The sequence below is a fragment of the Heptranchias perlo genome, chromosome 12 (assembly GCF_035084215.1).
Source record: "Heptranchias perlo isolate sHepPer1 chromosome 12, sHepPer1.hap1, whole genome shotgun sequence".
Taxonomy (NCBI): domain Eukaryota; kingdom Metazoa; phylum Chordata; class Chondrichthyes; order Hexanchiformes; family Hexanchidae; genus Heptranchias; species Heptranchias perlo.
In genome coordinates, this window is record NC_090336.1 from 20,062,065 (window position 1) to 20,088,507 (window position 26,443).

The 26,443-nt window shown below is 43.2% G+C and overlaps 1 protein-coding gene across 1 annotated transcript in view; it reads right to left on the reverse strand.

Annotated features, from left to right (window-relative positions):
* LOC137327677 (immunoglobulin superfamily member 22-like) overlaps positions 1 to 26,443 on the reverse strand; it is a 62,039-nt gene that overhangs the window by 32,822 nt on the left and 2,774 nt on the right. Inside the window, exons 2-11 of the mRNA XM_067993481.1 lie at positions 24,698 to 24,832; positions 23,403 to 23,539; positions 18,074 to 18,173; positions 16,454 to 16,496; positions 15,224 to 15,398; positions 14,282 to 14,395; positions 9,459 to 9,621; positions 7,495 to 7,767; positions 5,297 to 5,581; positions 1,096 to 1,220 (exon numbers count right to left, since the gene is read on the reverse strand). Of these exons, the coding sequence (XP_067849582.1) occupies positions 1,096 to 1,220; positions 5,297 to 5,581; positions 7,495 to 7,767; positions 9,459 to 9,621; positions 14,282 to 14,395; positions 15,224 to 15,398; positions 16,454 to 16,496; positions 18,074 to 18,173; positions 23,403 to 23,539; positions 24,698 to 24,832 (1,550 nt within the window). The remainder of the gene's footprint in view (positions 1 to 1,095; positions 1,221 to 5,296; positions 5,582 to 7,494; positions 7,768 to 9,458; positions 9,622 to 14,281; positions 14,396 to 15,223; positions 15,399 to 16,453; positions 16,497 to 18,073; positions 18,174 to 23,402; positions 23,540 to 24,697; positions 24,833 to 26,443) is intronic.

The window sequence follows — 26,443 nt, forward strand, 5'->3', positions numbered from 1 at the left end:
CAATCCCAATACAAGAATAACCATAGCAATAGACCTGAATGCATCCGTGTACCCCTCCAGCAAGCACTGTACAATCAAATTACACAAAGGCATCATAAAATATGGAGATGAATGTAAACACTTGATGATAAAATAAAGAAAAAAAATGCAGTAATGGTCATTACCAATTTCTGAAAGCCTTACTTGCTATTAAATGGAAGGCAACAGTTTTAGCCTTGGTGCTTCTAAGTGGGATTCACATGAAGTTCAAATCATTTCATCCTTTTACTTTAAGCAATTTAATCTGTAATAGGTCTTAGCTTTCTCTAGCTCTTTTCATTGTGGAGTTACTCATTGTGCTACTACAGTGGGCTTTCCTCAACCGTCAGACAGGGCACCAGTTAATCAATATATGTGCTGCCATTGGCCTCATTGTGCCTGAGCTGAGGCACACTGATTCCTGATCACTATTCAATGAATGCTCCTGGAAAATGCACATGTTTGGACATTGGGTGAGGGTAGGATCAGGCTTGACTGTGATACCCATCAACACTCAGGCCTAGATTTTGTGAGCAACATTATTTTAGATATTGCTGTCTGGGTTTACATATAGACCTATAAAACCAAACCCCAGAAGGAGTTAGTGCCTTTGGGAGAATGGAGAAAATTGTGTGTTTAGTGGGGCAGGATTATTTTCACCCTACTGCAATTGTGTTTTGGTCCCCTGTATTGCCTGGCCCCAGGAATCTGGTGAGTTTAGACAGTTTTCCTCTGCATCAATCAGGAGAGTGTCCTGGAGGAGTAGTGCCTTCACATCTTGATGTGCACTCAGAACATCTCACTCTAGATCAATTATACCTTCTAGCTGCTGAGCAAATGGAATTGCTACTGCTACACAGAGAAGTCTGCAGCCAAGGAGGGTACCCTCCAAACTCAGAGTGATGTGTAGGAGTGGATGGGGGATAAAACTAACTACCCATACCTCATCCAACTGTAGCCTATTATCAATATCACCCAGCCAGCACAACAATCATAATGTAACGAGATAGAAGTTTTCTCAGTCTTGACCCTTTACTGTAACTGATAATAATCATCTGCATGCTCACATATACATACCTCTTTCCCGTCCTTTAGCCACACTCCATCAACTTTCTCATCATTTAGTACCACACAGAATTCCGCAGGTTGGCCTGTCTGAGGGTGGGCATCGGACATTCCACTCTTTACTGTGGCAAACCGATCTGGAAATGTGTGAAGATGAAACTGATGTTAATGTGTGGTGCAAACCACAGTTGCAGCACACTCTGTTCACACCCTCCCCATCCCATACTCACGCACCCTCCCAATCGTATGCTCAAATACCCTTCCAATCACATTCTCTCACACATTCCCAAACACACACTCTTACAAACTGCTGATTGCACACTTTCACTTCTTTCCTATCACACTCTCCTGATCACAGTCTCACATGCTCCCAATCGCACACTGATACACGTTCCAATAGCACACTGATGCACCCTCCCAATTGCATATTCACACATCCTCCTGACAGCACACACATCCTCGCGATCACACATTTTCACACTCTCCAAATTAAACACTCTCACACCTTCTTGATCACAGATGCTCAGATCTTCCTGATCATGCACTCTCACACCTTCCCAGTTGCACACACTCACCTCCTCCCAATCATACACTCACATAATCTCCCAATCACATACTCATACACCCTCCCAATCATACACTCTTACACCTTCCCAATCGCACACTTGCACCCTCCTGAATACACATTCCAACTTGCTCCCAATCGTGCACTCTGCCAGTTCCACAATCTCAAATCCCCCTGATCAGACTCACACTTTTCCAACCATACACTCTTTACCCTCCTAAACACCGTTTCATGCCTTCACAATTACACACTCACACACTTCCTGATTGTGCACTTTCACACTCTCCTGATCACACTTTCTCACACCCTCTTGAATGCACATTCTAATACCTGCTCAATCGTGCATTCTCATATCTCCTGAATAAGCACTCTCATGCCCTCCTAATTGTATACTCTCCTCCCAAAAACTCTCCCACTCTCTGAATCATGCACTTTAGCCTATTCTAATCACAAACCTCTCAATCATGCACTACAGCCCTATCCCAATCACATACTCTCATTCTTCCGAGTGCACACTCTCACATCACTCAGATTACATATCTTCTTCAGCCTACACTCCTAAATGCACATCCTCACATTTGATCTCTGTCATGTGTTGTGCCCTCTAGCCTTGAGCTGTTCATTTTGTATTCTTACTTCTTATTTGCCTTCTCCAGTGTTATCCTCTTACTGTTGTCCTGCTTATTACTCCAAGGTCAACATGGAGAGCAAACTCCTCTCCTCCACCACAAACCGCCTACTCAGTTCTCCTTCCTCCACAGCCCCATCCTTTCCTCAGACACTAAATGTGAGGAACTCGTGGACTTCTTTGTATCCAAAATCAAGGCAATCCTCATATTTGCTGTTGCCTCCTCTGACTGTCTGTGACATTCTCTTCCTACACTTAACTCACAGTTCTTCCTGCTGCTGTCTACCAAACCAAGCTGTGACAGGTGACCCATTCCATTCTCTGCCATTTTTCTACCATCTCCCTCTCAGCTGTTAACATAGTCTTTGCTTTCATGATGCCTATCGTCTACTGACTCAATCCTCCCCCAATTCAATTCCTAACTACTCAGCTTCACTTCCTTAGACCCATAGCTTGCTGACATTGTCAACCTGTCTCTTTCCTTCAGCACTGTCCCACCCTCCTTCAAGACTGCCACCCTTAATCCCTCCACACTCTCCAACTATCACCTCATTTCTAACTTTATTTTTTTCACAAAAGTTGTCTCACAACTACACTTCCACCTCTACTTCATCCATGGAGTGAGGGTACCTTTAAATAAACAATCCAGTTACAGTTTGGCTGGAGAATGCTTTTGTGAATTTGGCTGTTTTTCACAGGCATGAAGTGTACAGTGGTTTGACACCATACTCTCTAGTTATCACCTCATGTATCAGACATTTAAATTACAAGGAAAAGATAGAGAAGTTACGCTTTAGTTCTTTGGAAAAGATCAGACTTCAAATTGACCTAATTGATGTTAAGATGATTGACGAGATTATCAAAATTAATCCAGACAAACTGTTCACTCAGGTGAAGAGTTCAAATATCAAGGACACAAGTTAAAGTGAGAAAGTTAGGAGGAAGAAAAGAAGTCAGGTGGAAGTCTTTCACTCAAAGGGTAATAGAGTAAATTACCAGAGAAGCACACTGAAGTGAATACCATAAATGAGTTCAAAAGGCAATTCGGAGAGAAAGGGATTGAGGGATTTTTAAAAATTTGTTCATGGGATGTGGGTGTTGCTGGCAAGGCCAGCATTTATTGCCCAACCCTAATTGCCCTTGAGAAGGTGGTGGTGAGCCGCCTTCTTGAACCGCTGCAGTCCATGTGGTGAAGGTTCTCCCACAGTGCTGTTAGGTAGGGAGTTCCAGGATTTTGACCCAGCGACGATGAAGGAACGGCAATATATTTCCAAGTCGGGATGTTGTGTGACTTGGAGGGGAATGAGCAGGTGGTGTTGTTCCCATGTGCCTGCGGCCCTTGTCCTTCTAGGTGGTAGAGGTTGTGGGTTTGGGAGGTGCTGTTGAAGAAGCCTTGGCGAGTTGCTGCAGTGCATCCTGTGGATGGTACACACTGCAGCTACGGTGTGAAAGGGAGTGAATGTTTAGGGTGGTGGATGGGGGGCCAATCAAGCGGGCTGCTTTGTCCTGGATGGTGTCGAGCTTCTTGAGTGTTGTTGGAGCTGCATTCGTCCAGGCAAGTGAAGAGTATTCCATCACAGTCCTGGCTTGTGCCTTGTAGATGGTGAAAAGGCTTTGGGGAGTGAGAAGGTGAGTCACTCGCCACAGAATACCTGCTCGGTTGCTCATTCTCATATCTCCCAAATAAGCCTCTGACCTGCTCTTGTAGCCACAGTATTTCTGTGGCTGGTTTAGTTAAGTTTCTAGTCAATGGTGACCCCCAGGATGTTGATGGTTGGGGATTCGGCGATGGTAATGCCGTTGAATGTCAAGGGGAGGTGGTTAGATTCTCTCTTGTTGGAGATGGTCATTGCCTGGCACTTGTCTGGCATGAATGTTACTTGCCACTTATCAGCCTAAGCCTGGATGTTGTCCAGGTCTTGCTGCATGCGGGCACACACTGCTTCATTATTTGAGGGGTTGCGAATGAAACTGAACACTGTGCAATCATCAGCGAACATCCCCATTTCTGACCTTATGATGGAGGGAAGGTCATTGATGAAGCAGCTGAAGATGGTTGGGCCTAGGACACTGCCCTGAGGAACTCCTGCAACAATGTCCTGAGGCTGAGATGATTGGCCTCGAACAACCACTATCATCTTTCTTTGTGCTAGGTATGACTCCAGCCACTGGAGAGTTTTCCCTGCCACACTCGGGCAAATGTTGCAGTCACTCTCACCTCACCTCTGGAATTCAGCTCTTTTGTCCATGTTTGGACCAAGGCTGTAATGAGGTCTGGAGCCGAGTGATCCTCGCGGAACCTAAACTGAGCATCGGTGAGCAGGTTATTGGTGAGTCAGTGCCGCTTGACAGCACTGTCGATGACACTTTCCATCACTTTGCTGATGATTGAGAGTAGACTGATGGGGCGGTAATTGGCCGGATTGGATTTGTCCTGCTTTTTGTGGACAGGACATACCTGGGCAATTTTCCACATTGTCGGGTAGATGCCAGTGTTGTAGCTGTACTGGAACAGTTTGGCTAGAGGCACGGCTAGTTCTGGAGCACAAGTCTTCAGCACTACAGCCGGGATGTTGTCGGGGCCCATAGCCTTTGTTGTATCCAGCGCACTCAGCCATTTCTTGATATCACGTGGATTGAATCGAATTGGCTGAAGACTGGCTTCTGTGATGGGGGGGATATCGGGAGGAGGCTGAGATGAATCATCTACTCGGCACTTCTGGCTGAAGATGATTGCAAGCGCTTCAGCCTTGTCTTTTGCACTCACGTGCTGGACTCTGCCATCATTGAGGATGGGGATGTTTACAGAGCCTCCTCCTCCCATTAGTTGTTTAACTGTCCATCACCATTCACGACTGGATGTGGCAGGACTGCAGAGCTTTGATCTGATCTGTTGGTTGTGGAATCGCTTAGCTCTGATACGATGAGAAGGTGGGTCAGTGGGGTTGGTTTATCAAAACGGGACAGGCTTGTTGGATCTGATAGCTTTTTCTTGCTCCTAAAAATGTTTCTCTTCTTACCTTGAACAGTTAATGTGGAGGAACTGGTGTACTGTCGCTCGTCACTGTCTTGCATAGCAACAACTGTGTATTCTCCACAGTCATCGAGCTCGGCATCATCAATAGTCAGCTCGACCCGTCTTCCTTCACGCATCATATTGTACTTTGGGGACCTGGTGATTTCTTTGCCATTCTTTAACCACATGATTCGGACATCCTTGGCGCTCAGTTCGCACTCCAGTCGAGCTTTGCCTTTCTCCTTCACATGTACATTCTTCAAGGCACTTGTGAACTGGATGGGGAGCCCTGCGGAGGCAAAAGGACATCAAGAGTAGTTATTCAGTCACTGTATAGTCTTCATTAAACAAAAAAATAGTTCAAGAACACAGGGGATTTTATCTGGGAACAGGCAGCTCAAGTTCTGCAAACTTCTGTCCTCAATCATCAGCTATTACACACCCTGATATGTGACTGTGATTATACTGCTCTTGCCTCTTCAGTTTTTATCTCCTCTTCCAAAGCACCTATGCCACATATGCATACATAGTTCCAGAAGCCCCTACTGAAGATGGGATAATTTTCACCTTCACCGCCTGGGTGGTAATCTGACGGTGCAGATCACTTGCCCATTGTAGAACCCCCTTATTTTCATTGATTTCAAAGCAAGGAACATTGGGCGGTTTCTATGAAAGGTGGGCGATCCGCTCCACTAGATAACCGTCCGGATTGTGAAGATGAAAATTATCCCCCAATATGTTCTGCTTCCACACCTCCAATATTACTGTGCCCTGAAACTAGTTACTGGATGCAGGTGGGGGCGATATGGGTTGAATCACCTTCTCTCTCCAGAGGAAATGCTTGACACTCGCTTGCTTAGGATGGTAAACTTGGCTGAGATTGGGAACTCACTGAGGGGTTGAAATTATCCTGTGCGCTAATTTTTTTACAAATGGATGAATGCATTTGAGTGAAATTCCTGTGTTCAGTATTTTAACAAAGCTATTAACTATATAATAGTGAACACAAGAGTTGCATTGGTCACATTCACCCATTCATCAAAAACAGTGTGCTCAAAGTAATCTTTCTTTGAAGATTTATGGGCCTGAACCCATAGGCTATGACTGCACAGGCAAACACTGGCACACTAATGCTCTTTGCTCTTAGACAAGTAGGTTCAAGTACACCTATAGATATTGTGAATTTCCTCGCCAATTTTGGCGCATTAGTGAAGGTTATCAGTTCACAATCCCACCATGTTATAAAAGGGTCAGGCTTGAACACTGGGACCTGGATTTTTCTCCTGTTGGTGAGTTTGAGGACAGGCAGTCCTAACACCTTCCAATATGGAAGCACCGCTAATCTTTATTAGCCATGCAGGACAGTTTGGAGGACAGAAAACCACCCTTCATTGTCTTGCAACCATTGGCAGGCAGTTCTTTCATCATGTTATTTATCATGTCACTGGAGCAGAACTTCACATTGTCACACACACAAAACTTCTGCCTACAGACTGCTTAGAACCAACAGTTCTAAAGTATAAAGCACCATGACAAGGGACAATGGAGAGACACTATATGTCATACAAATTTCTGCTAATGTCAGATTGAGCAATGGTGGTGAAATAATATGGTGAATGCAATTTCACCACTGATTTAAAAGCAAGTCAATACTCAGATAGCTTCTATATTTGCAGAAATTGTAGCCATATTAATTAAATCCAGTCCTGGCTGCCATGTTCAGGATGGCATGGAGGAGCCGTACAACAAAAATGACAGTTTATAAGGATTCAGAATCAGACATGGTGCACAACTTGGATAACGGCACCTTAGTACTGGCAGTGGAAGCCCCTGCATAGACAGTGTGCAGTTAGAGACTGTCTACATCAAGTGATCATCAGGTAAAAGTCAGTGAATGAATGGGTAGAAGGATGAGAGTGTTTCAGTTTTTACTAATGTGGGTTAAATGGGAAGAAACATCCTTTGCTGATTTTTACACCGTAATAATGGCTTCAAGATCTATTAAGTATAACTGGGCACGGTTAATCTGAACATCACCAGTTACAATGCAACAGATTCTACCAGTTTCAGTAAAAATCACTGGGTGTCCCACCATATGCCCCCACCCCCAGTCATGGAGAGAAGAGGTGCAAAGAGGCGTATTTGCAGCAAGGTCTTGGTCAGTTAACCAGCCCGCCTTAATAGCTCAGTGTTAAAACTTACGGTCTATGTGCAGTTCTGATGAAGAGGTTTGGTCTCCCGTGGAAATGCTATATTGGCCGATGTCACATGGTCGCACATCTTTGATTTTCAGAGTGTGGGTCAGCCCATCCTCTGACACTGTGATATCGTGCTTGTCATCTCGTTTCACCTCAACACCCTGAAACTTCCACATGACAGCCGGCACCTTCTTAGTGAAGCGGCACTCAAAGGTTCCTGTTTGCCTTTCCACCACCTTGATAGGCTTCAGATCTACCGCAAATTTCAGTGGGTCATCTGTGAGAAAAATTGCAAAGGAACAGCATCAGGTTTAACTTAGAAACAGACTCTCAGAAATGAAGCCTGTGTTATTCAATTATCTTTATTGCTATTCCACCATTTTGTTTTCCTTTTCATTCTCTGCAACCTGCAGCTAGGAAGTCAAGACCACCTGGGCTATGACTTTGCTGCTGTGTAGTAACAACAATTTGCATTTATATAGCGCCTTTAATGTAGTAAAATGTCCCAAGGCACTTCACAGGAGCATAATCAGACAAAAAAAATTGACACCATTACCAACGTTATAGGGTGCGCTGGGCAATAGCCTTTTCCCTCCAGGGTTTCAGTACCTCACCTACATGTGGTGCTATAACTGAGGTGGAGGAATCAAGGGAATCCAATTCACAAGATTTTCAGTGACTCATACTACCCAAAGCAGGTTGAGAATCAAGAACTGAGACAAGAGAGATTTTCCTGGGTCTACACCTTGGCATTCTGGATTGCACGCATGCCGCAAATATTGGAAAACTGGGTGGGTTTGAGCATACACTTACAAAGGAACCTGCTCGATTTTCTGATATTCGCTGTGCCCAAGCAATTCAGTGCTCCTGGGTGCAGACCCAAAAAAAAATTTGCCCTAAGGAGTCAAGGGGCTGGATTCTCCTCTTCGGCCTGATGTTCTGGCAGAGGAGGACTTCCACCAGCAACTCCAAAGCCACTTCAAACCCATCCCATTGCTCTGGGTCATGCTTCATTACTGATGCACAGGGAGTTCCCAGAAGGACTTCTGCTGCCAAGAAGGAGCCTGTCAGTGCCCAGCTATAAAATTCCGGCAGTGCTGCAGCGGAACCTCCACTAAAATAAAAGAAAGATTTGTATTTTTATATCTCCTTTTACAACATCAGGACATCCCAAAGCTCTTTACAGCCAATTAAAGAGGAATTGGCATGTGGTCACTGTTGTAATATAGGAAACACAGCAGCCAATTTGCATACAGCACGGTCCCACAAACAGCAAAATAATAATGACCAGATAATCTGTTTTAGTTACTTTGGTTGAGGGATAAATATTGGTCAGGACACTGAAGAGAACACTCCTGCTCTTCTTCAAAATAGTGCCATGGGATCCTTTATGTCCACCTGAGAGGGCAGACAGGGCCTCGGTTTAATGTCTCATCCGAAAGGCTGCATCTCCGACAGTGCAGCACTCCCTCTATACTGCACTAGAGTGTCAGCCTGCTCAAGTCTCTGCAGTGGAACTTGCACCTCCAACATTCTGACTCAGAGGCAAGAATGCTACCACTGGGCCACGGCTGACACTCACAGCACCAGAAGAGACAGAGACTGAGACCTACGAAGCGGAGGCCAGATTGGAGGGAGGGGAGGCCACTACAAGGTAGGGGACCTTGGAGCCATTACCGCCACTTCAAAGGGCCTACCACCACCTTCCACATGGTGGTCCTGGGTAGCAGCGGTAACCAGGTTGAACAGCAGGAAAATCCACCAGGGACCCAAACCTCCCAATCCCCTTGCCCCCACCACCACCAGTTGCATGTAGCAGCTGGGAAAATAGTGATCAGTGGCAGTCCCAGCGGTGGGGGATGGATATTTAGGACAGGGCATTTACCCACTGAGCCACTGCACAGCTTTACAAGCCTCTCATGCAAAATATTCTTTATGATAAACTTCTCCTGTGTCTGCACTGGGTACCTCTCACGTTCAGCTGTACATTGAATTTTTTGTCCCCAACTACCAAGGTGTACTGGCCAGCATCTTTCTGGGTTAAGTTCTTCACAGAAAGCATAAACTTGGTTCCCATTTGCTTAATTTCAAACTTCCCCAGTGAAAACTGCGTCCTTATTGGCTCGCCATTCTGTAACAGAAACAGAAGCAGATACAAAATTGTTAACCATTCCAGGATAGCTTTGCCCTATTCAGTGGAAAAAAAACTGAAACAAATTGGCCCATAGTTAATGCTGTGAAACCCATGGAACAGAATACAGTACTTTAAGAAAACCATAAAGTAAAGCAGGCTATTTGATTGTACAAGATATCTTGCTCACCCCAATCCTGTCCTTACCTGATGTCTGTACAGTGCACCTTCCTCCAGGAGCTACTGGAAAGTGATCAGGAGCAGGAACTATGGCTGATTGTTTTTCCCTCCATACTCCAGGAATACTTGTACCGCAACTGCTGCCCTTGCTGAGATCAGCTAACTGAACACAGACCAGGGATGGAACTTCAGATCTTGTGTCTTGCATGGCTTAGGACTACACCAGGCATGTCTTTACCCAAGTTGACCTGATCTAATATCTTTCTGCAATCTGTCTTCTAGTAACCTATATAGGCTTGTCTTACAACTTTCTTTCCCTTTCTTTGGGGTAACCCCTTAGAGCTGCTCAGCAAATCTCCCTCACAGCCTGCCTAAGATAAGTAACTCCACAACACAGACACTGCAGATGTTGGGGGATGGATTTTAACAGAGGTTCCCCGCTCATCTGCTGTAAGTTTGGCGAAAGAGCCATGGAAACCACAGGAAACTGTGTACAGGAGAACCCTGGCAGAAATTCACCCCCATCAACTCATTCTACCATTCTGCAACAAGCTGTGCTATTGAGCTGCCGTGGATGAGATAGCATTTTACAACCAAGTGTATGTTGGCCTTTCACCATTCCCAGGCCCCTTTGTATGGTGACATTGTCTACCATTGATGAGCTACCACTGCAGGAAGGAGGAGTAATACCGTCCTCGCAAGGTGTAAAATGATTAGCTGTATTTTGCCAAAATGAAGCAGAGTGTGGTGTTGGGTGTACATTCATAAATTGAAGAACAAGGGTTCACACAAAAAATAAATTGGCAATTCTGGAGAAAGCTTTTAGAATTCAAGTTTTCTTACATCACAAGCAATGTTAATACAGCAAGAATTTCATATATCGAGAGTGATTTCACAGTACCAGAACAGTTTCAAGCTAAATTACTGCAGTGCAACTAATGTTTGCTGGAGTAAGGTTATATTGGTGCGAGGCACCCTCCAGTCTTCATAACCTTATGAGTGCTAGCAGGCAGTTTTTATCCCATTGATTTCAATGGGATAAAAATTGGACAGATTCTACAATGGGTGGTCGATCTGCTCCACCAAATTACTGCCCAGATGGTGAAGGTGAAAATTACCCCCACTCTGCCTTATCCAACTGCCTCTTCCCCCACCCCAGTTCAGAGGCACACTATCCCATCCATACCCATTTCAAACACTGAACCCCATCCAACTTTACACACTTTCACAGAAACGCTGGCCAATATTGTGCTTGCTATGCTACCTCAAAATTATGCAGGGATAGCAGCAGAAACATTGGGAAAACAGGGCTGTGAGGCCCAATACCACCTCCTCGACCTTGATTTTTCTTCCCCTAGCCCCACAGGACAACCCTTTGAGGACTGTCAGATGTAAATCTTAATGAGGAGGTGCAGCCCGCAAGCCACCCCATTTCCTTGCCACCCATACAACCACCAGAAAGGGGTGGGGGGGGGTGGGGGGGGGTGTAATCCCTGGAAGAGTGGTTGATGCCTCATTTGGATGAATAAGGCGGTGTGGGCACTTCTCCCTCCCATTTGGGGAAAGAAGAGGTGAACGCAGGCCCTCTCTTCTGCTCAAACTCTCTCCATTCATATTGGCACTCCTCTCCTTCTGCCCCCTTAATTCTATCTGGCATTCTTTCACACTCCCCTGTTCAAGCTGGAATTCTTCTTCCCCCCCTCCCTAGTTCAGACTGGCACTCTCTTGCCACTCCAATCACTTTAGTTGGCACTCTGACCCCCTCAGTTAATGCAAGAAATCTGAACCTTTCCCCACCCCAAAGTGCTTCCAGCTTTCCTCTTCTCCCCCAAAACACCACTTCCAGTTTCTTCCATCCTTTCTCACAATTCTCTATTGTCACTTCCTCTCCTTTCTCCCTTCCATTTCTCACCGTTCATTGCTATCCATTCCCCCTCCTTCATTGCCGTCCGTTTCCTTCCATTACCATCCATTTCTTCCTTTCCTCTTCCCTTCATTGTCATCCATTTCCCACTTCCCCTCTTTCCTCTTTCCTAAGCACTGCGGCTACTTGAATTGATTCTAGCCACTGCATCCTGTACACAGTAGATGCTATACGCATGAAAATTGCCACCTACAGTATGCGGCAGCCAGATCACTTCCATTAATAATGGGACTGGGTATGAGTAGTGCTGAGGAGAAAGGACAGTGGCCCCCAAAGGCTGACAGTCTATGTGAAGTACTGTGAAGTTAGGTGGTGGGGAACATTGGCCCCAGTAGAGGAGAAAATCATCCCCTGATCACTATCTAGTAACCCCTGCATGTAAGGACAGATTCAAGAGTAACTATAATCCTCCTCATGGTGAAATAGTCTGCTGGCATTCACTGTCTCAGCTCAAACATAAAAAGGGCCATTTGGTGATTTACTGAAGGGTGACAGAAAGAGGCACACCTTCAGGAGATGAGGCAGCAAAACTGAAAAATAAAAGTGAATATAACTGTTAAACATAAAATGACAGAGAGAATGCATCTATAGGGATTCAACTACACTGTTGCAGTCAGACCTTATTTTAAATTTTGAAGAGAAAAAGCCTGTTATTTGAACGTTTCCGCATTGCAGATTTGATTTTTTTCCTACAGATTATCACCAGAACCCCTCAAAACACAAAGCTCAATAGTCCATAGCCCTATTGTTGAGAATCCCTACGTGGTCAGTTTTCGGTAAAATATTAAAATGCCTACGTGGCAAAGAAGCAGAATGCAAAATGGTTAGAAAGGGTTAATTAGTTAGTAACTGAGATTGATACAAGTGGCCTGGCCCTCCTGCTGGGCCATATGTTTGCTTAGTCAGCAGGCCTGCATTGTCTTATCAATGATAGGTCTTTGATGTGAGTCAAGGACTGGTCTGAATGTCTCCATGTTTATGGCAGATCAATATAGGGAACGAGCTTAGCCAAAGTTGAAAGACATTCCAGGTTGGGAGATAAGGAACAGAAGGAACAGGGAAGAACATTCCAAGTTGGAAAGTGAGGAAGTTATCCCCTTTGATGTCTAACAGCAGCATGATCAGCACATGATTATTTAGGATTGGCCGGAAATAATGTAACCTCGCATGGCAACCTATGCCCGGCTTATGATTGGTGTTGACCCTCGTTAAGTATGTTCCAACCCTATTCATCTGTATAAAAACGTGTGGATTTCTATATGTTTTTGTTCTTGCTCTGCCAGCATAGAGGGACTCTATCAGGAGTCCAAATCAATGCTGCAGACTAAGAACCCTGCTATTAAAGATGTGTTGGACTTTAAAATGTATTCGACTTCAGTTATTACTGAACCAGACTGAGGGGAAAGAATCCGGATCGTCATTGTCACCCATTGTCTTGACTTCAAAGAAGAAAATAGAGATGATAAATAGTGAGATACAATGATGTCAGTATTATCAGCGGCTTTGTGCTGAATGCTTATATTTGCTTGCTATGCACTGCAGGTAGTGTTGAAGGGAAAACCTGCCCACTTCCAATATGCTCCAACAGCAGCTCAGCACCAAAAGCCTCTGGGCTGATGCCGTAAATGAGACTAAGTACAATTGTTACGAGTTTCGGGTCTCGCCTTAGATATTCTCGGGTATAGTTATGTTGGTAACTCCCATAACTGGTCTGAGCATCTTACATTCAGGGATGTGAACTTACGCCCATTACCACACAAACAATAGCATAACCCACAGATGTAGCAATAGAACCTTCTTGTGATCCGAACTGGATATTCATATTTTTCACTTGTGCCTCTGGGTGCAGCACACCAATCTTTTTGCAGGCTGACCAAGAAAATACTTGGTAAGATGAGGCCAAATATGAATTGTGAAGCTGCTTTATTTCACAGACAGCAAGTGAAAACACAGAGCAACAGTTATGATTGGACTCACTTAATTCCATCAGTATAAATTGTCTTTGTGTAATAATGCAAAATAATGACTTTGCTATGCTTCCCCGCATCAGCTGGGTCATCATGCTTAACTTAAACAAAATAACTTCTAACCGCATTCTACCTTCTGAATATGACAAAAGCTTGCTCTAGCTACTTTCTGTTTGAAAACCTGACTGTCAGTGAATGTTTCTGTCTCTATTTTTATCTCCCTGTGCTCACAGTCAGAGGAGAGGTCTTATGCCAAACAACCCTCTTCCTGGGACCATGGGCCTTCCAACACAATGGGTGTGAGATGTTTATCGATTACTGAGACAAGTTAACACATTGCTTATTGCTTTCAGTGTTTGGGGAAATAATTTCAATGCCTAGCTCATCAGCATTCTAACCACCTTTCGTCTCAGTGCTTTTCTTTAAACTTATGTGAATACACTTTTGCTTTATAGCCCAACATTTAAATGTAATTCTTTACTAATTCCCTTCTGGGGAAAATGGTCAAGAAATCCCAAAATGTCACATGTCAGACGGTATTCTCTAGTTGAGGACAATGCTAGAACTCAGTTCAATAATCCTGCCTCACCTTCAACCATTGCATCTTAGTGTTAGGATCCTTCAGCTCCATAACTGTTTCGAAGGTAACTGTTGAGTCAACTTTTCCTTCCTGGTCCTCCAATGGCTTTAAAACTTTCACTGCCTTTAAGAACAGAGACAGAGCACGAGTTACTAATGATAACAGATTATTTTCTGTGAGGGATGTTAGTGCTGAGGAACTGAATATTTTCCCAGCTCAGGTACAGCTTGGATCAGATGCAAAGTAAAGCTCTCTATACAGTGCCCCATTGAGCAACTCCCAGGTCAGGTGCAGCCACGGGTTAACTAGAAAGTAGAGTTCTCTCTGACTGCCCCAACATGCCTCAGCACCAACTTCAGACAAGCTCCCCTACTACAATAGTTTGAAATTTTTCATTTCCCACACCAGCAATCCCATGGCTTCTCTGTATGTGTCAAATTATCGTTAACAAGGCCTATGTGCATGAGAAACTGGTCTGAGACTGTCCAAATGTGTTTCTCATAAGACATTTACAGTAAGCAGACGGAGGAGACATTCATCCCATCACTTTGCTTTGGATTTAAACCCAGGTTCCATAAGTAAGAAAGACACTGTCTAATCTATCATTCTCCCCTCCCCAAATCCATCCATGATTTGTGTACAGCTCCCATATCTTCCAGTATTTCTCTTGTACTCTTGGATGCAATACAAAAAAAAGCTTGTTGTCTGATGGGCAATTCATCTCTCACCTCTAGCCTCCAACATTTCTCTATTGCAACTAATCTATTTTAGCGATACTATTATCGTCAGTGCTCCTCTGGGCTTTCATCTCCTATTTTTCTTGAACCCCAATTACATTGATCAACATGTTGTTCCTCCTCCCTACACTTTCACAGTGTTGGAGTCAAGACTTAGCACACTGTTTCCTACTCATTCCCTGGACTCAAAACTTTGCAAACCCTTACTTCCTACCTCAGTCTCTACTTTTTTCTTCATTTCCTTTAAGCGTTTCAGCATTCCCCTAAAGTCAGTGAAGCCATACTCGAAGCAAATTTTCTCATAGTCCTTCTTATCAGCTTTCAATAAGATCTCCCACATTTCCTTTTCATCTGGAACTTTCTTTTCTTCCTTAGGAGCTGGGGCTGACCTGCAAGTAAATCTCACAGTTACTATCTATATTTCAGTTACTCATTGAGTGCCTGCCACGCAGCAGGGGACTGCAAAATCACAGCACATATGCCTATTCATTTCAATGGATGGAAAATTTGTGATCCCTGCCCACTTCCTGTGAGGCCCAAATATCATTGCAGGATCCCAGAAGATTTACTGCATATATCTGAGAATTAACTCCACCATATATTTTCTTCATAACCCACAGTCACACATCTAGTATCCTCTATATATCCTGTATCTACCAGGTATCCTCTATGTATCCCACTGTTGTCCTTTGAGTATCTTTATAAAGTCCACAGTTGCATATCTTTATAAAGCCCACAGTTGCATATCCTCTACATATTTGATGCTTACTCATTCAGTATTCTTTTATATCCCACCGGTGCCCATTAAACATCCTCTCTCTCTCTCTCTCTCTCTATATATATATATATATAGAGAGAGAGAGAGAGAGTGTGTGTATATATATGTATATACACATACATATATATACACACACAAGCATCCTCTATACAGTATACACCATAATTACTCACCCAGTGCCTGAGACATCATACAGTTACTCAGCATGCATCTTCATCATAGATCCCACAGTTACTCATCTAGTATCACTTATATATACCACTGTTACTAGTTGAGTATCCTCAATATAATCCAGATTACCTCTCAAGTATTCTCTATCTATATCAGAAATCAAGTATCCTTTATATGGACCACAGTTGCCACTGTATATCCCCTATATACACACACCAGTTACTGAGTCTCCTCTATGTAGCCCACACTTACCAATTGAATATTGTCTATAGTTACCATATTTGCCCATTGTATATCCTCTCTGTATTCCAGTTACCCAATATCCTCTATATATCCCATGGCTACCTATTGAGTATCCTCTATACATCCCTCAGTTACCCATCGGGTATCCTTTATACATTCCTCAGTTGCCCATTGAATATCCTCTATCTATCACACCGTTACCTGCTAGGTGGCCTCTACAGATCTCTCTGAGTAATGTGCTAGAGACTTTACCTTTTCTTCAACATTGTTCGAAAGTTCAATTGTTTATCTTGACCTGGAACAAGAGTACAAAATCTACATGAGTGGCCAAGTAATTTTGGATTAAATCATGCGGAACAATTAATGCCGAATGATTAGCTGACTGCCATCTCCCAGGACAACAATGTCCAGTTTCAATATTAGCATTATAAATATGGTAAAATCAGGTTTTTCAAGAGTTGAGTGATAAATTCATAGAATATATTTTAGCATGAATCCCTTGTAAAGGTACTTGAGTCATTCAACATATCAACTTTACTGCAAGTTTCATCAAGCAGCAGATAGACCCCTATTATAGAACTATCTGCCGATTTGTAGGTTGCTTTAGAGGAGGAGTCAGGCTTAGTACTCTGGGAATTGGTGGAGTCATATCTCTTGAGGGTGAGACATAGCTGAGCCTGTGCAAGAGCACCCAGGAACGGCCAATAAGATAGCAGGGTAGAGCTAGATAAACTCTAACCTCAGCAGAACCACCACAAATAGGGAAACTGGGTGACTGGTTTGTGGTTTTGCCACCTGTTTTTTTTCGGCCCACTTAGCACCCTTCTCAAGAGATCTCAAACACTAATGTCAGGCAGAAATCTAGTCAGAGATCGATAGATTTCTAGATATTAAAGGCATCAAGGGATATGGGGATAGTGCAGGAAAATGGAGTTGAGGTAGACGATCAGCCATGATCTTGTTGAATGGCGGAGCAGGCTCGAGGGGCTGGATGGCCCACTCCTCCTCCTATTTCTTATGTTCTTAAGCCTGATAGAAAGTGGAAAATACTCAAGTTATTTGTTCTTAGGATGTGGGAAATGTTGGCATGGCCGCATTTATTGCCAGTCATACCTTCCCTTGGAAGGCGGTGGTGGGCCTTCTCCTTGTACTGCTGCAGTCCTTGTGCTGATAGTGCTCCCATGCTGGTGTTAGTTAGAAAATCCCAATATTTTGACCCAGCGACAATGAAGGAATGGTGACATATTTCCAAGTCAGGATGGTGCATGACTTGGAGGGGAACTTGGAGATGATGGTGATCCCATGATATTGCTACTCATTCTTCTTGGTGATAGAGATTGCTGGGCTGAGAGGTGCTGCCAAAACAAGCTTATTGAGTTGCTGTAGTGCATGTTGCAGACAGTCACCGTGTGCTGTTGGTGGAGAATGGATATTGAATCCAACGGTGGGGCGCCAATCAAGGTTGGACTGTGCGCTCTCGCACACTGCTCAGATTGCAACAACATGACTGCAGGAAGCCTCTTCCCATTGTAATATGAGAGGTACAGTCATCACCATGCCAAACTCATCTAGCCCCATACAGCTGGCTCCACAGCACTAATGGAGTGCTGGAAATGGGCTGCAAATGCTCAGTCAATGTAAATACTACATGAGCAGCTAAGCCCAGTTGGGGAATGGAAAGAATAGAACCTTAAAAACAGTTTCATCACACCACATACAAGAAAAGAAAATTACAAAAGAGCTGGGGGCAAACACTGTTCCTAGTAACTGCCAGCAGTATCACCCAGGCACAGATCTGAAGCACCACTTCACCAACACGCAGTGAATAAACATTATCATACAAAATCTGCACAGCCCAGGCTCAGAACTTACTCTCAGTCACCGTCAATGAAATGGTGTATATGCAGTCACCATGAGTGTTGGAAGCAATGCATTTGTAGGCATCCTCATCATCTGGAGTGATGTTATCCAGCTGCAAAAATCAGAACATCCGCAAATCACGCATTGCTTAAATAATGTAATTATTATTATCTAATAGAACTGAAATGGCAGAGTGCAAAGTTGCCTAAAATCTGGTCTTGGATGAGCTATCTCATTGCTGTCTGAATCAAGGCTGTGCGTGTAACAGGGCTGGCTATCTCAATTCAGTAGGATGTGTGTAACTGGATTTGTTATCTCAACTAAATCAACAGTGTATCTTACAGTTTGGGATATCTAAGGACTGACCAAATCGTGATTGTGTGTGTAACAGGACACCCTTTTGCGGCACTGACCGAGTCGGCGATATGTGTGTAACAGGACCTGCTATCTTGGCACTGATGGAGTTAGGAGCTTGTGTGTAACAGTACAAGCTCTCTTAGTACTGTGTGTCAGGGCTGTGTGCATAACTAGAATGGGTATCTCAATGCTGACTGAGTCAGGACTATGTCTGTAACAGGGTTGATGATCTCAGTGCTGACTGAGTCAGTAGAGTGTAAAACACCATGAATTGGGCATGCTGGTCTCTACACCTAATTCTCCCAACTGCATTCCCAGTGAAAGAGGTTCTAACGTGGGAACAAAGCCTCGCAAAATTTAACTTTGTGTGTATGAATGGTCCAGCTATCTTAATACTGACTGAGTCAGCAATATGTATAGAACAGGATGGGCTATACCATTACTGACTGAATCGGGACTATGCATTTAATGGGACTGTGTATCTCAGTACTGATCAAATCAAAAGTTTGTGTGCAACAGGACTAGCCATCTCAGTACTGACTGAGTTGGAAATGTGCGTGCATCAGGATGGGCTATCTTGGCACTGATGGAGTTAGGAGCTTGTGTGTTGTGAGTTGAGACTGTGTGTGTAACAGGGCTGGCAGTCTCAGGACTGACCCATCATCATAGCTTGTCGCTCCAAAACTACAGGTCCTGAAGTGGGCCGTTTATGCTGACGTCTGTGGCTTCTATTGCAGTCTTAGTACATGTTGTCAAATTTGGTCCCTCTCATAGCTAGCTGTCGCAGGAGATTAACAGGGGTCACAACATATCTGACTTGACCCGTCGCATGCACATCCTGTGCCAAGTGGGAACTCCAGAACGCTTTGTGTGTCCTGGAGAGCCACACATGCAGGAAGTGCCGCCAACTGCTCAAGCTTGAGCTCAGAATTTCTGGACTTGAGGGACGGCTGGGATCACTACAGTGCATACGGGAAGCTGAGAGTTTCATCAATAGCACGTTTGGGGGTGGTCACCCCACAGCTACAGAGAGTTCAGGAGGAGAGGGTATGGGTGACAACCAGGCAGACTAGGGGGAACAGGCCGGCAGTGCAGGAATCCCCTGGGAGTGGGGCACTCACAAACCGGTATTCAGTGTTGAAACCAATGAGGGAGATGACACCTCGAGGGAGTGAAGTCAGGAGCAAATCCATGTCACCACAGGAAAGTCAACTGCACAGCGGTGAGCACAAGAAAGTGTAGAAATGCAGTTGTGATAGAGGATTCAATAATCAGGAGGATAGACAGGTGTTTCTGCCGACATGAGTCCCGAATGGTGTGTTGCCTCCCTGGTGCAAGGGTAAAGGACATAATTGAGAGGGTGCAGAACATTTTGAAGGGGGAAGGGGAACAGCCAAAAGTCATAGTTCATGTGGGAACCAATAACATAGGAAGGAAAAGGGATGAGGTCCTGCAGTCAGAGTTTCAGGAGCTAGGGAGGAAGTTAGAAAGCAGGACCTCAAAGGTAGTAATCTCTGGAACACTCTGTGCCACACGCTGGTGAGTATAAGAATAGTAGGACAAGACAGTGGCTAGAGAAATGGTGCAGGAGGGAGGGCTACAGATTCCAGTGAAACCAGTTCTGGGGCAGGAGGGACCTGTACAAGCTGGACAAGTTGCACCTTAACAGAGATGGGACCATTGTCCTCGCGGAGAGGTTAACTAGTGCTGTGGGGGAGGGTTTAATGTAATTTGGCAGGTGGCTGGACACCAGAATGAAACATTACAAAGGAGAAACAAGGTGCACAGAGGACTGGGAGAAATGAAAGCACTAGAGTAAATAAGAGTTCAGAAATAGGAGGGATCAAACAAGGGGCAAATGTGAGGCAGTCTAAGATGAGTTTGGAGTGCATGTGTGTAAATGCACATAGTGTGGTAAATAAGGTTGGTGAGCCACAGGCACCACATTGGACTACGATATAGTGGCAATAACAGAGACCTGGCTCAAAGAAGGGTACTTAATATTCCTGGTTACAAAGTATTCAGGAAATATAGAGAAGGAAAGAAAGGAGGGGGTGGCAGTATTGATCAAAGAAACTATTACAGCACTGGAAAGGGACGATGAAGTTGAGGGGTCAAAGGCAGAATCTATTAGGTTAGAATAATGGAACAATAGAGGAGCTATTACACTACTGGGTGTATACTATAGGCCATCAAATAATGGGAAGGAGATAGGGGAGCAAATTTGCAGGCAAATTACAGAAAGATGCAAGAACTATAGAGTAGTGATAATGGGGGACTTCAATTATCCCAATATAGACTGGGATAGTTACAATATTAAGTGCAAAGAGGGGGAGGAATTCCTGAAATGTATACAAGAAAACTTTCTTGATCAGTATGTTTCCAGCCCAACAAGGAAGGAAGCAGTGCTGGTTCTAGATCTGGGAAATGAAGTGGGGCAGGTGGAGCATGTTTCAGTGGGGGAGCATTTCGGGCACATTGATCATAATATCATTAGGTTAGGAATAGTTATGGAAAAGGACAAGGAAAAATCAAGCGTAAAAATACATAACTGGAGGAAGGCTAATTCCAGTGAGTTAAAAAGGGACCTTGCCCCATTGGATTGGAATCAAAAATTAGTAGGCAAAACAATAATTGAGCAATGGGAGGCCTTGGATGGTTAAAGATATAGAGATTAAAATGAAACAGAAAAAGAAGTGTGACAAATGTCATGTTCACAACACAGTAGAGAACCAAGCTAAATACAGAAAGTACAAAGGAAATCTAAAAAAGGGAATGAGGGGCAAAGAGAGAGTATGAGAATAGATTAGCAGCTAATATAAAAAGGAACCCAAAAGTATTTTATAAACATATAAATAGTAAAAGGGTAGTCAAAGGAAGGGTGGGGCCAATTAGGGACAAAAAAGGAGATCTTCTTGTAGAGGCAGAGGGTATTGCTCAGGGATTAAATGAATACTTCGCATTGGTCTTCACTAGAGAAAAGGATGCTGCCAATGTAGCAGTACAGGAGGAGGTAGTAGTGATAATTATAGGATAAAAATAGATAAAGAGGAGGTACTTAAAAGGTTGGCAGTACTCAAAGTAGAAAAGTCACCTGGACCAGATGGGATGCATCCAAGGTTACTGAGGGAAGTAAGGGTAGAAATTGCGGAGGTTCTGGCCAGAATCATCCATTCCTCCTTAGATATAGGGGCAGTGCCAGAGGACTAGAGGACTGCAAATGTTACACCCCTGTTCAAAAAGGAGAGAGGGATAAATCCGACAATTACAGACCAGTCAGCCTAATGTTGGTGGTGAGAAAACTTTTAGAGACAATACTCCAGGACAAAATTAATGGGCACTTGGCACATAATGTAACTATAAAAATAATTGTCTTTTTATTAAATAACCACTGCACTATTTTTGTCGAATGCTAACAAAGTCTTTTTATACAGAATATCTCTGCATTTTTTTCGTATTTCCTGCTTCTATTTCCAACTATTGATAATGTAAGAGCAACTGAACACTTTGTTTAGTAAAAAATGAAAGTCAGCATGGATTTGTTAAAGAAAAATCATGTTTCACTAACTTGATTGAGTTCTTTGATGAAGTAACAGAGAGAGTTGATGAGGGTAATGCGGTTGATATTGTATATATGGGCTTTCAAAAGGCATTTGATAAAATACCACATAATAGACTTGTAAGCAAAATTAAAGACCATGAGATTAAGAGGACAGTGGCAGCATGGATCAAATTGGCTAAGGGACAGAAAGCAGAGAGTAGTGATGAACGGTTGTTTTTCAGACTGGAAGGAACTATACAGTGGTGTTCCCCAGGGGTTAGTATTAGGACCACTGCTCTTTTTGATATATATTAATGACCTGGACTTGGGTATAGAGGGTATAATTTCAAAGTTGCAGATGACATGAAACTCGGAAATGCAGTCGACAATGTGGAGGATAGCATCAGACCTCTGGAGGACATAGACAGACTGGTGAAATGGCAGCCAAATGGCAGATGAAATTTAATGCAGAGAACTGTGAAGTGATACATTTTGGTAGGACAAATGAGGAAAGGCAATATAAACTAAATTTTACAATTTTAAAGGGGGTACGGGAACAGAGAGACCTGGGGGTATATGTACACAAATCATTGAAGTTGGCAGTACAAGTTGAGAAGGCAGTTAAAAAAGCATATGGGATCCTGGGCTTTATAAATAGAGGCATACAGTACAAAAGCAATAACGTTCTGCTGAATCTTTATAAAACACTAGTTAGGCCTCAGCTGGAGTATTGTGTTCAATTTTGGGCACCACAGTTAGGAAGGATGTCAAGGCATTAGAGAGGGTGCAGAAGAGATTTACTAGAATGGTACCAGGGATGGGGACTTCAGTTATATGGACAGATTGGAGAAGCTGGGGTTGTTCTCCTTAGAGCAGAAAAGGTTAAGAGGAGATTTGATAGCAGTGTTCAAAATCGTGAATGGTTTTGATAGAGTAAATAAGGAGAAATTTATGTACTGTATGTGGCAGAAGGGTCAGTAACTAGAGGACACTAATTAAGGTGATTGGCAAAAGAACCAGAGGCAAAATGAAACATTTTTTTATGCAGAGAATTGTAATGATCTAGAATGCACTGCCTGAAAGGGTGGTGGAAGCAGATTTAATAATAACTTTCAAAAGGGAATCGGATAAATACTTGAAGGGATAAACATTACAGGGCTATGGGGAAAGAGAAGGGGAGTGGGACTAATTGATAGCTCTACCAAAGAGCCAGCACGGGGACAATGGGCCGAATGGCCTCCTTCTGTGCTGTAACATACTATGATACCATGATTGCACTGCCACATACACCCAAACCGTTAACCTGTCTTTTCCTTTCAGATGCTGACCAACCTGCTGCGCATATCCTTTACTGTGTTTTTTTAATTGTTTCCGAACTGCCTTACTTTGCTGTCTAATACAGCCTATAGTGGCTATGCAATGAAATGTGCTGGTATCAGATACCTTCAGAACATTATCCTTAGTGATGCTGTCAAAGAAAACCTTTGCTCCTTCTTTGATGGGCTTTCCACTTCCTCTCTTCCATGTGACAGTGGGTTTGGGGCTCCCAGTCACCTTGACTTTAAAAATAGCTTCTTTGCCTGTAGTAGAACAGACCTTCAGTACTAGCAGTGTAAATGGGAGTGACTGATACATCACTCAAACAAACATCAAAATCCCACTGAGTGTTATTTTTAACGCACTGGCTAATGTGCTGCTGTAGATTTACTGGCTGACGTTAAACCATTTTTCAAGTCCTAGAGATTAAGAAGAACTATTGCCCCTCGTCCAAAGCAGTATTTCTAAAATATTCTTCTCCTGAATAAAGATAGTAATCTGCATTGGGTAGACAATCCTAGGACTAAAGGGAATGCAGCATAAAATGAACAAGCCTACAGATTGAGATATGAAGGACTGAATTTTTCTTGAAGTTTTCTTCCTTTATTTCTGCTCATGACCGTTGCTGGGGCTGGTGTATGGTTCAACGGATGCCAGCTGCTCCCACCACCCCCCCCACCCCAGCTGCTTTATTCTTCACGTGATGCGAGACAGTGAGCATCAGCAAGTCGGTCCAACATGGAGGGCAGCCCAGTTGAGGCTTATCTTGTCTGTACTCGACATCTACACCATTGCACTTTCTAGCAGGGGTCACTGGATAGTCATCAGAAGTGGGAACCTCAGCTAGTTTTGTTTTCCTGTTTCGGGTGACTGTGACCCAAGTACTGCCCCAGCTGAGATCAGCTAAGTCAATAAGGACTAAGGATGGAACATCGGTCTACATCACTCAGTATCACATCAAACAGTGCTTTCACCCAATGCTATTGGAGTTGTTGTTATTTTTTTAAAACCATGTAGTAATGTATGTGTGGAAGAGTTCTCCAAAAACCAGTTAATCTGGGGAATTTTTGAAAAAGACCCAGATAAATACATGTTTGAATATAAGAGGTCTCCCTGTTAATAAATCCTTGGAATAAAGAGCACCCTAAACACCTGATTAATGTTTAAGCTGACTGGGTTCATTCCACAAATATCCGGATTATGAGCCCTGAAAGTTACTTTAGGTATTCAGTGAAAACCGTACTAGTTTTACTTTGGGAGTGTAAACAGTCCCACTGGATCTGTCTTTTGTGCTTCCTTCCCATCCTGCTTTTTTAAAATTTAAAAATCCAGGTGATACGAAAAGGACCAATGTGCAGGGTCAGAAAAAGTAGGAGACAAGATCAGGTGAATCAGAGAGTACTGCTGCTAGGCTAGCTTACCTTCTTGTACTGTAGCGGAATTTGGCTTTTCATCAAACTCAGGGATGCTCTCTCCTGGCGGGATCTCAGACGAACGTGTGACAACGTTTAGTGTCTGCTGTATGACTGAGGGCTTCCTCCGAACCTGCTCTCCTTCTGAAATACAGCACAGTGCATTTCTTGTTTAACAGCAAAGTAAAGGTGCAGATTGTTAATGAACCTGCTGCTAGAGGGTTGTCCCGTTACCAAGATTCACAATGGGTGTACAATTCTTTGGCTGAGGAATACAGAGCCATATTCAGCTCAGACCAATAGGCTGATGAATTTCTCATTCTGATGTTTATCAAAGGTTCCAGCGAAAATAATTGTGAAGATACAAAAGTGAGCATATGAAAGTGCAAAGAATAGTGTAGATCCAGGGGATTGGGAGAGATAAAAAAAAACAGCAAAAGAAGACAAAAAAGTTAGTAAGAGCTATAAAAAGGGAATATGAAAAGGAACTTGGGATTAACACAAAAAGTTTTTACAATTATATTAGAAGAAAAAGGAAAATCATAGATGATGTGGGCCCTTTAAAAACAGATGTGGCCAATATTGCAAATGAAAATAAGGAAATGGCAGACTTGTTGAATAATTACTTTGTGTCAGTCTTCATATTCGAGGAAGAGGATAACATACTGGACATTCCAGGGAAACTAATAATGAATCAAGGACTGGAACTCACTAAAGTTAATGTAAGCAAGAAAACAGAATTAGAAAAAATAATGGCACTAAAGACTGACAAACCCTCAGGACCTGATGATTTCCACTCCAGGATTTTAAAGGAAGTAGGTGAGGAAATTGCAGATGCTTGAGCCATAATCTTCCAAAGCTCTCTCAATTCAGGAATTGTCCCTTTAGATTGGAAAATTGTAAATCTAACTCCACAATTTAAGAAAGGTGGGAGAGAGAAGTCAGGAAATTATAGACCTGTTAGTCTAACATCTGTTGTGGGGAAGTTAAGGACAGAGTGACTGAACACTTAGAGAAATTTGAGCTGATTAGAGAGAGGCAACATGGATTTGTAAAAGGTAGATCATGTCTGAAGAACCTAATTGAGTATTTTGAGGAAGTAACTAAAGTAGTAGATGGGGAATGTCCATGGATGTAGTTTATATGGGCTTCCAGAAGACATTCGATAAGCTTTCACATAAGAGACTGTTAGCTAAAATTGAAGCTCATGGAATTGAAGGCAAATTATTGACGTAGTTAGGAGATTGGTTAGGCGGTAGAAGACAGAGAGTAGAAATATGGGTATGTACTTGAGTTAGAAGGAAGTGACTCGTAGTGTCCCATAAAGACCTGTGCTGGGGCCTCAATGATTCACTATATGTATTAATGACTTAGATAACACAACAGAGAGCCATATATACAAGTTTGCCGATGACACAAAGATTAGTGGCATAATAAGTAGTATTGACAGGAGCATAAAATTACAAAGAGATATTGATAGATTAAGTGAGTGGGCAAAACTGAGGCAGATGGATTTCAACGCAAGTAACTGTGAGATCACCCATTTTGGACCAAAAGAGGATGGATCCAAGTATTTTATAAATGGTGAAAAACTAGGAACAATGGAGGCAGAAAGATTTAAGGGTCCATGTACACAGATCACTAAAATGTAGTAGTCAGGTGCAAAAAATAATCAAAAAGGCTAATTGAATGTTAGGCTTTATAACTTGAGGGCTAGAATAGAAAGGGGAGGAAGTTTTGCTGCAGCTATACAAA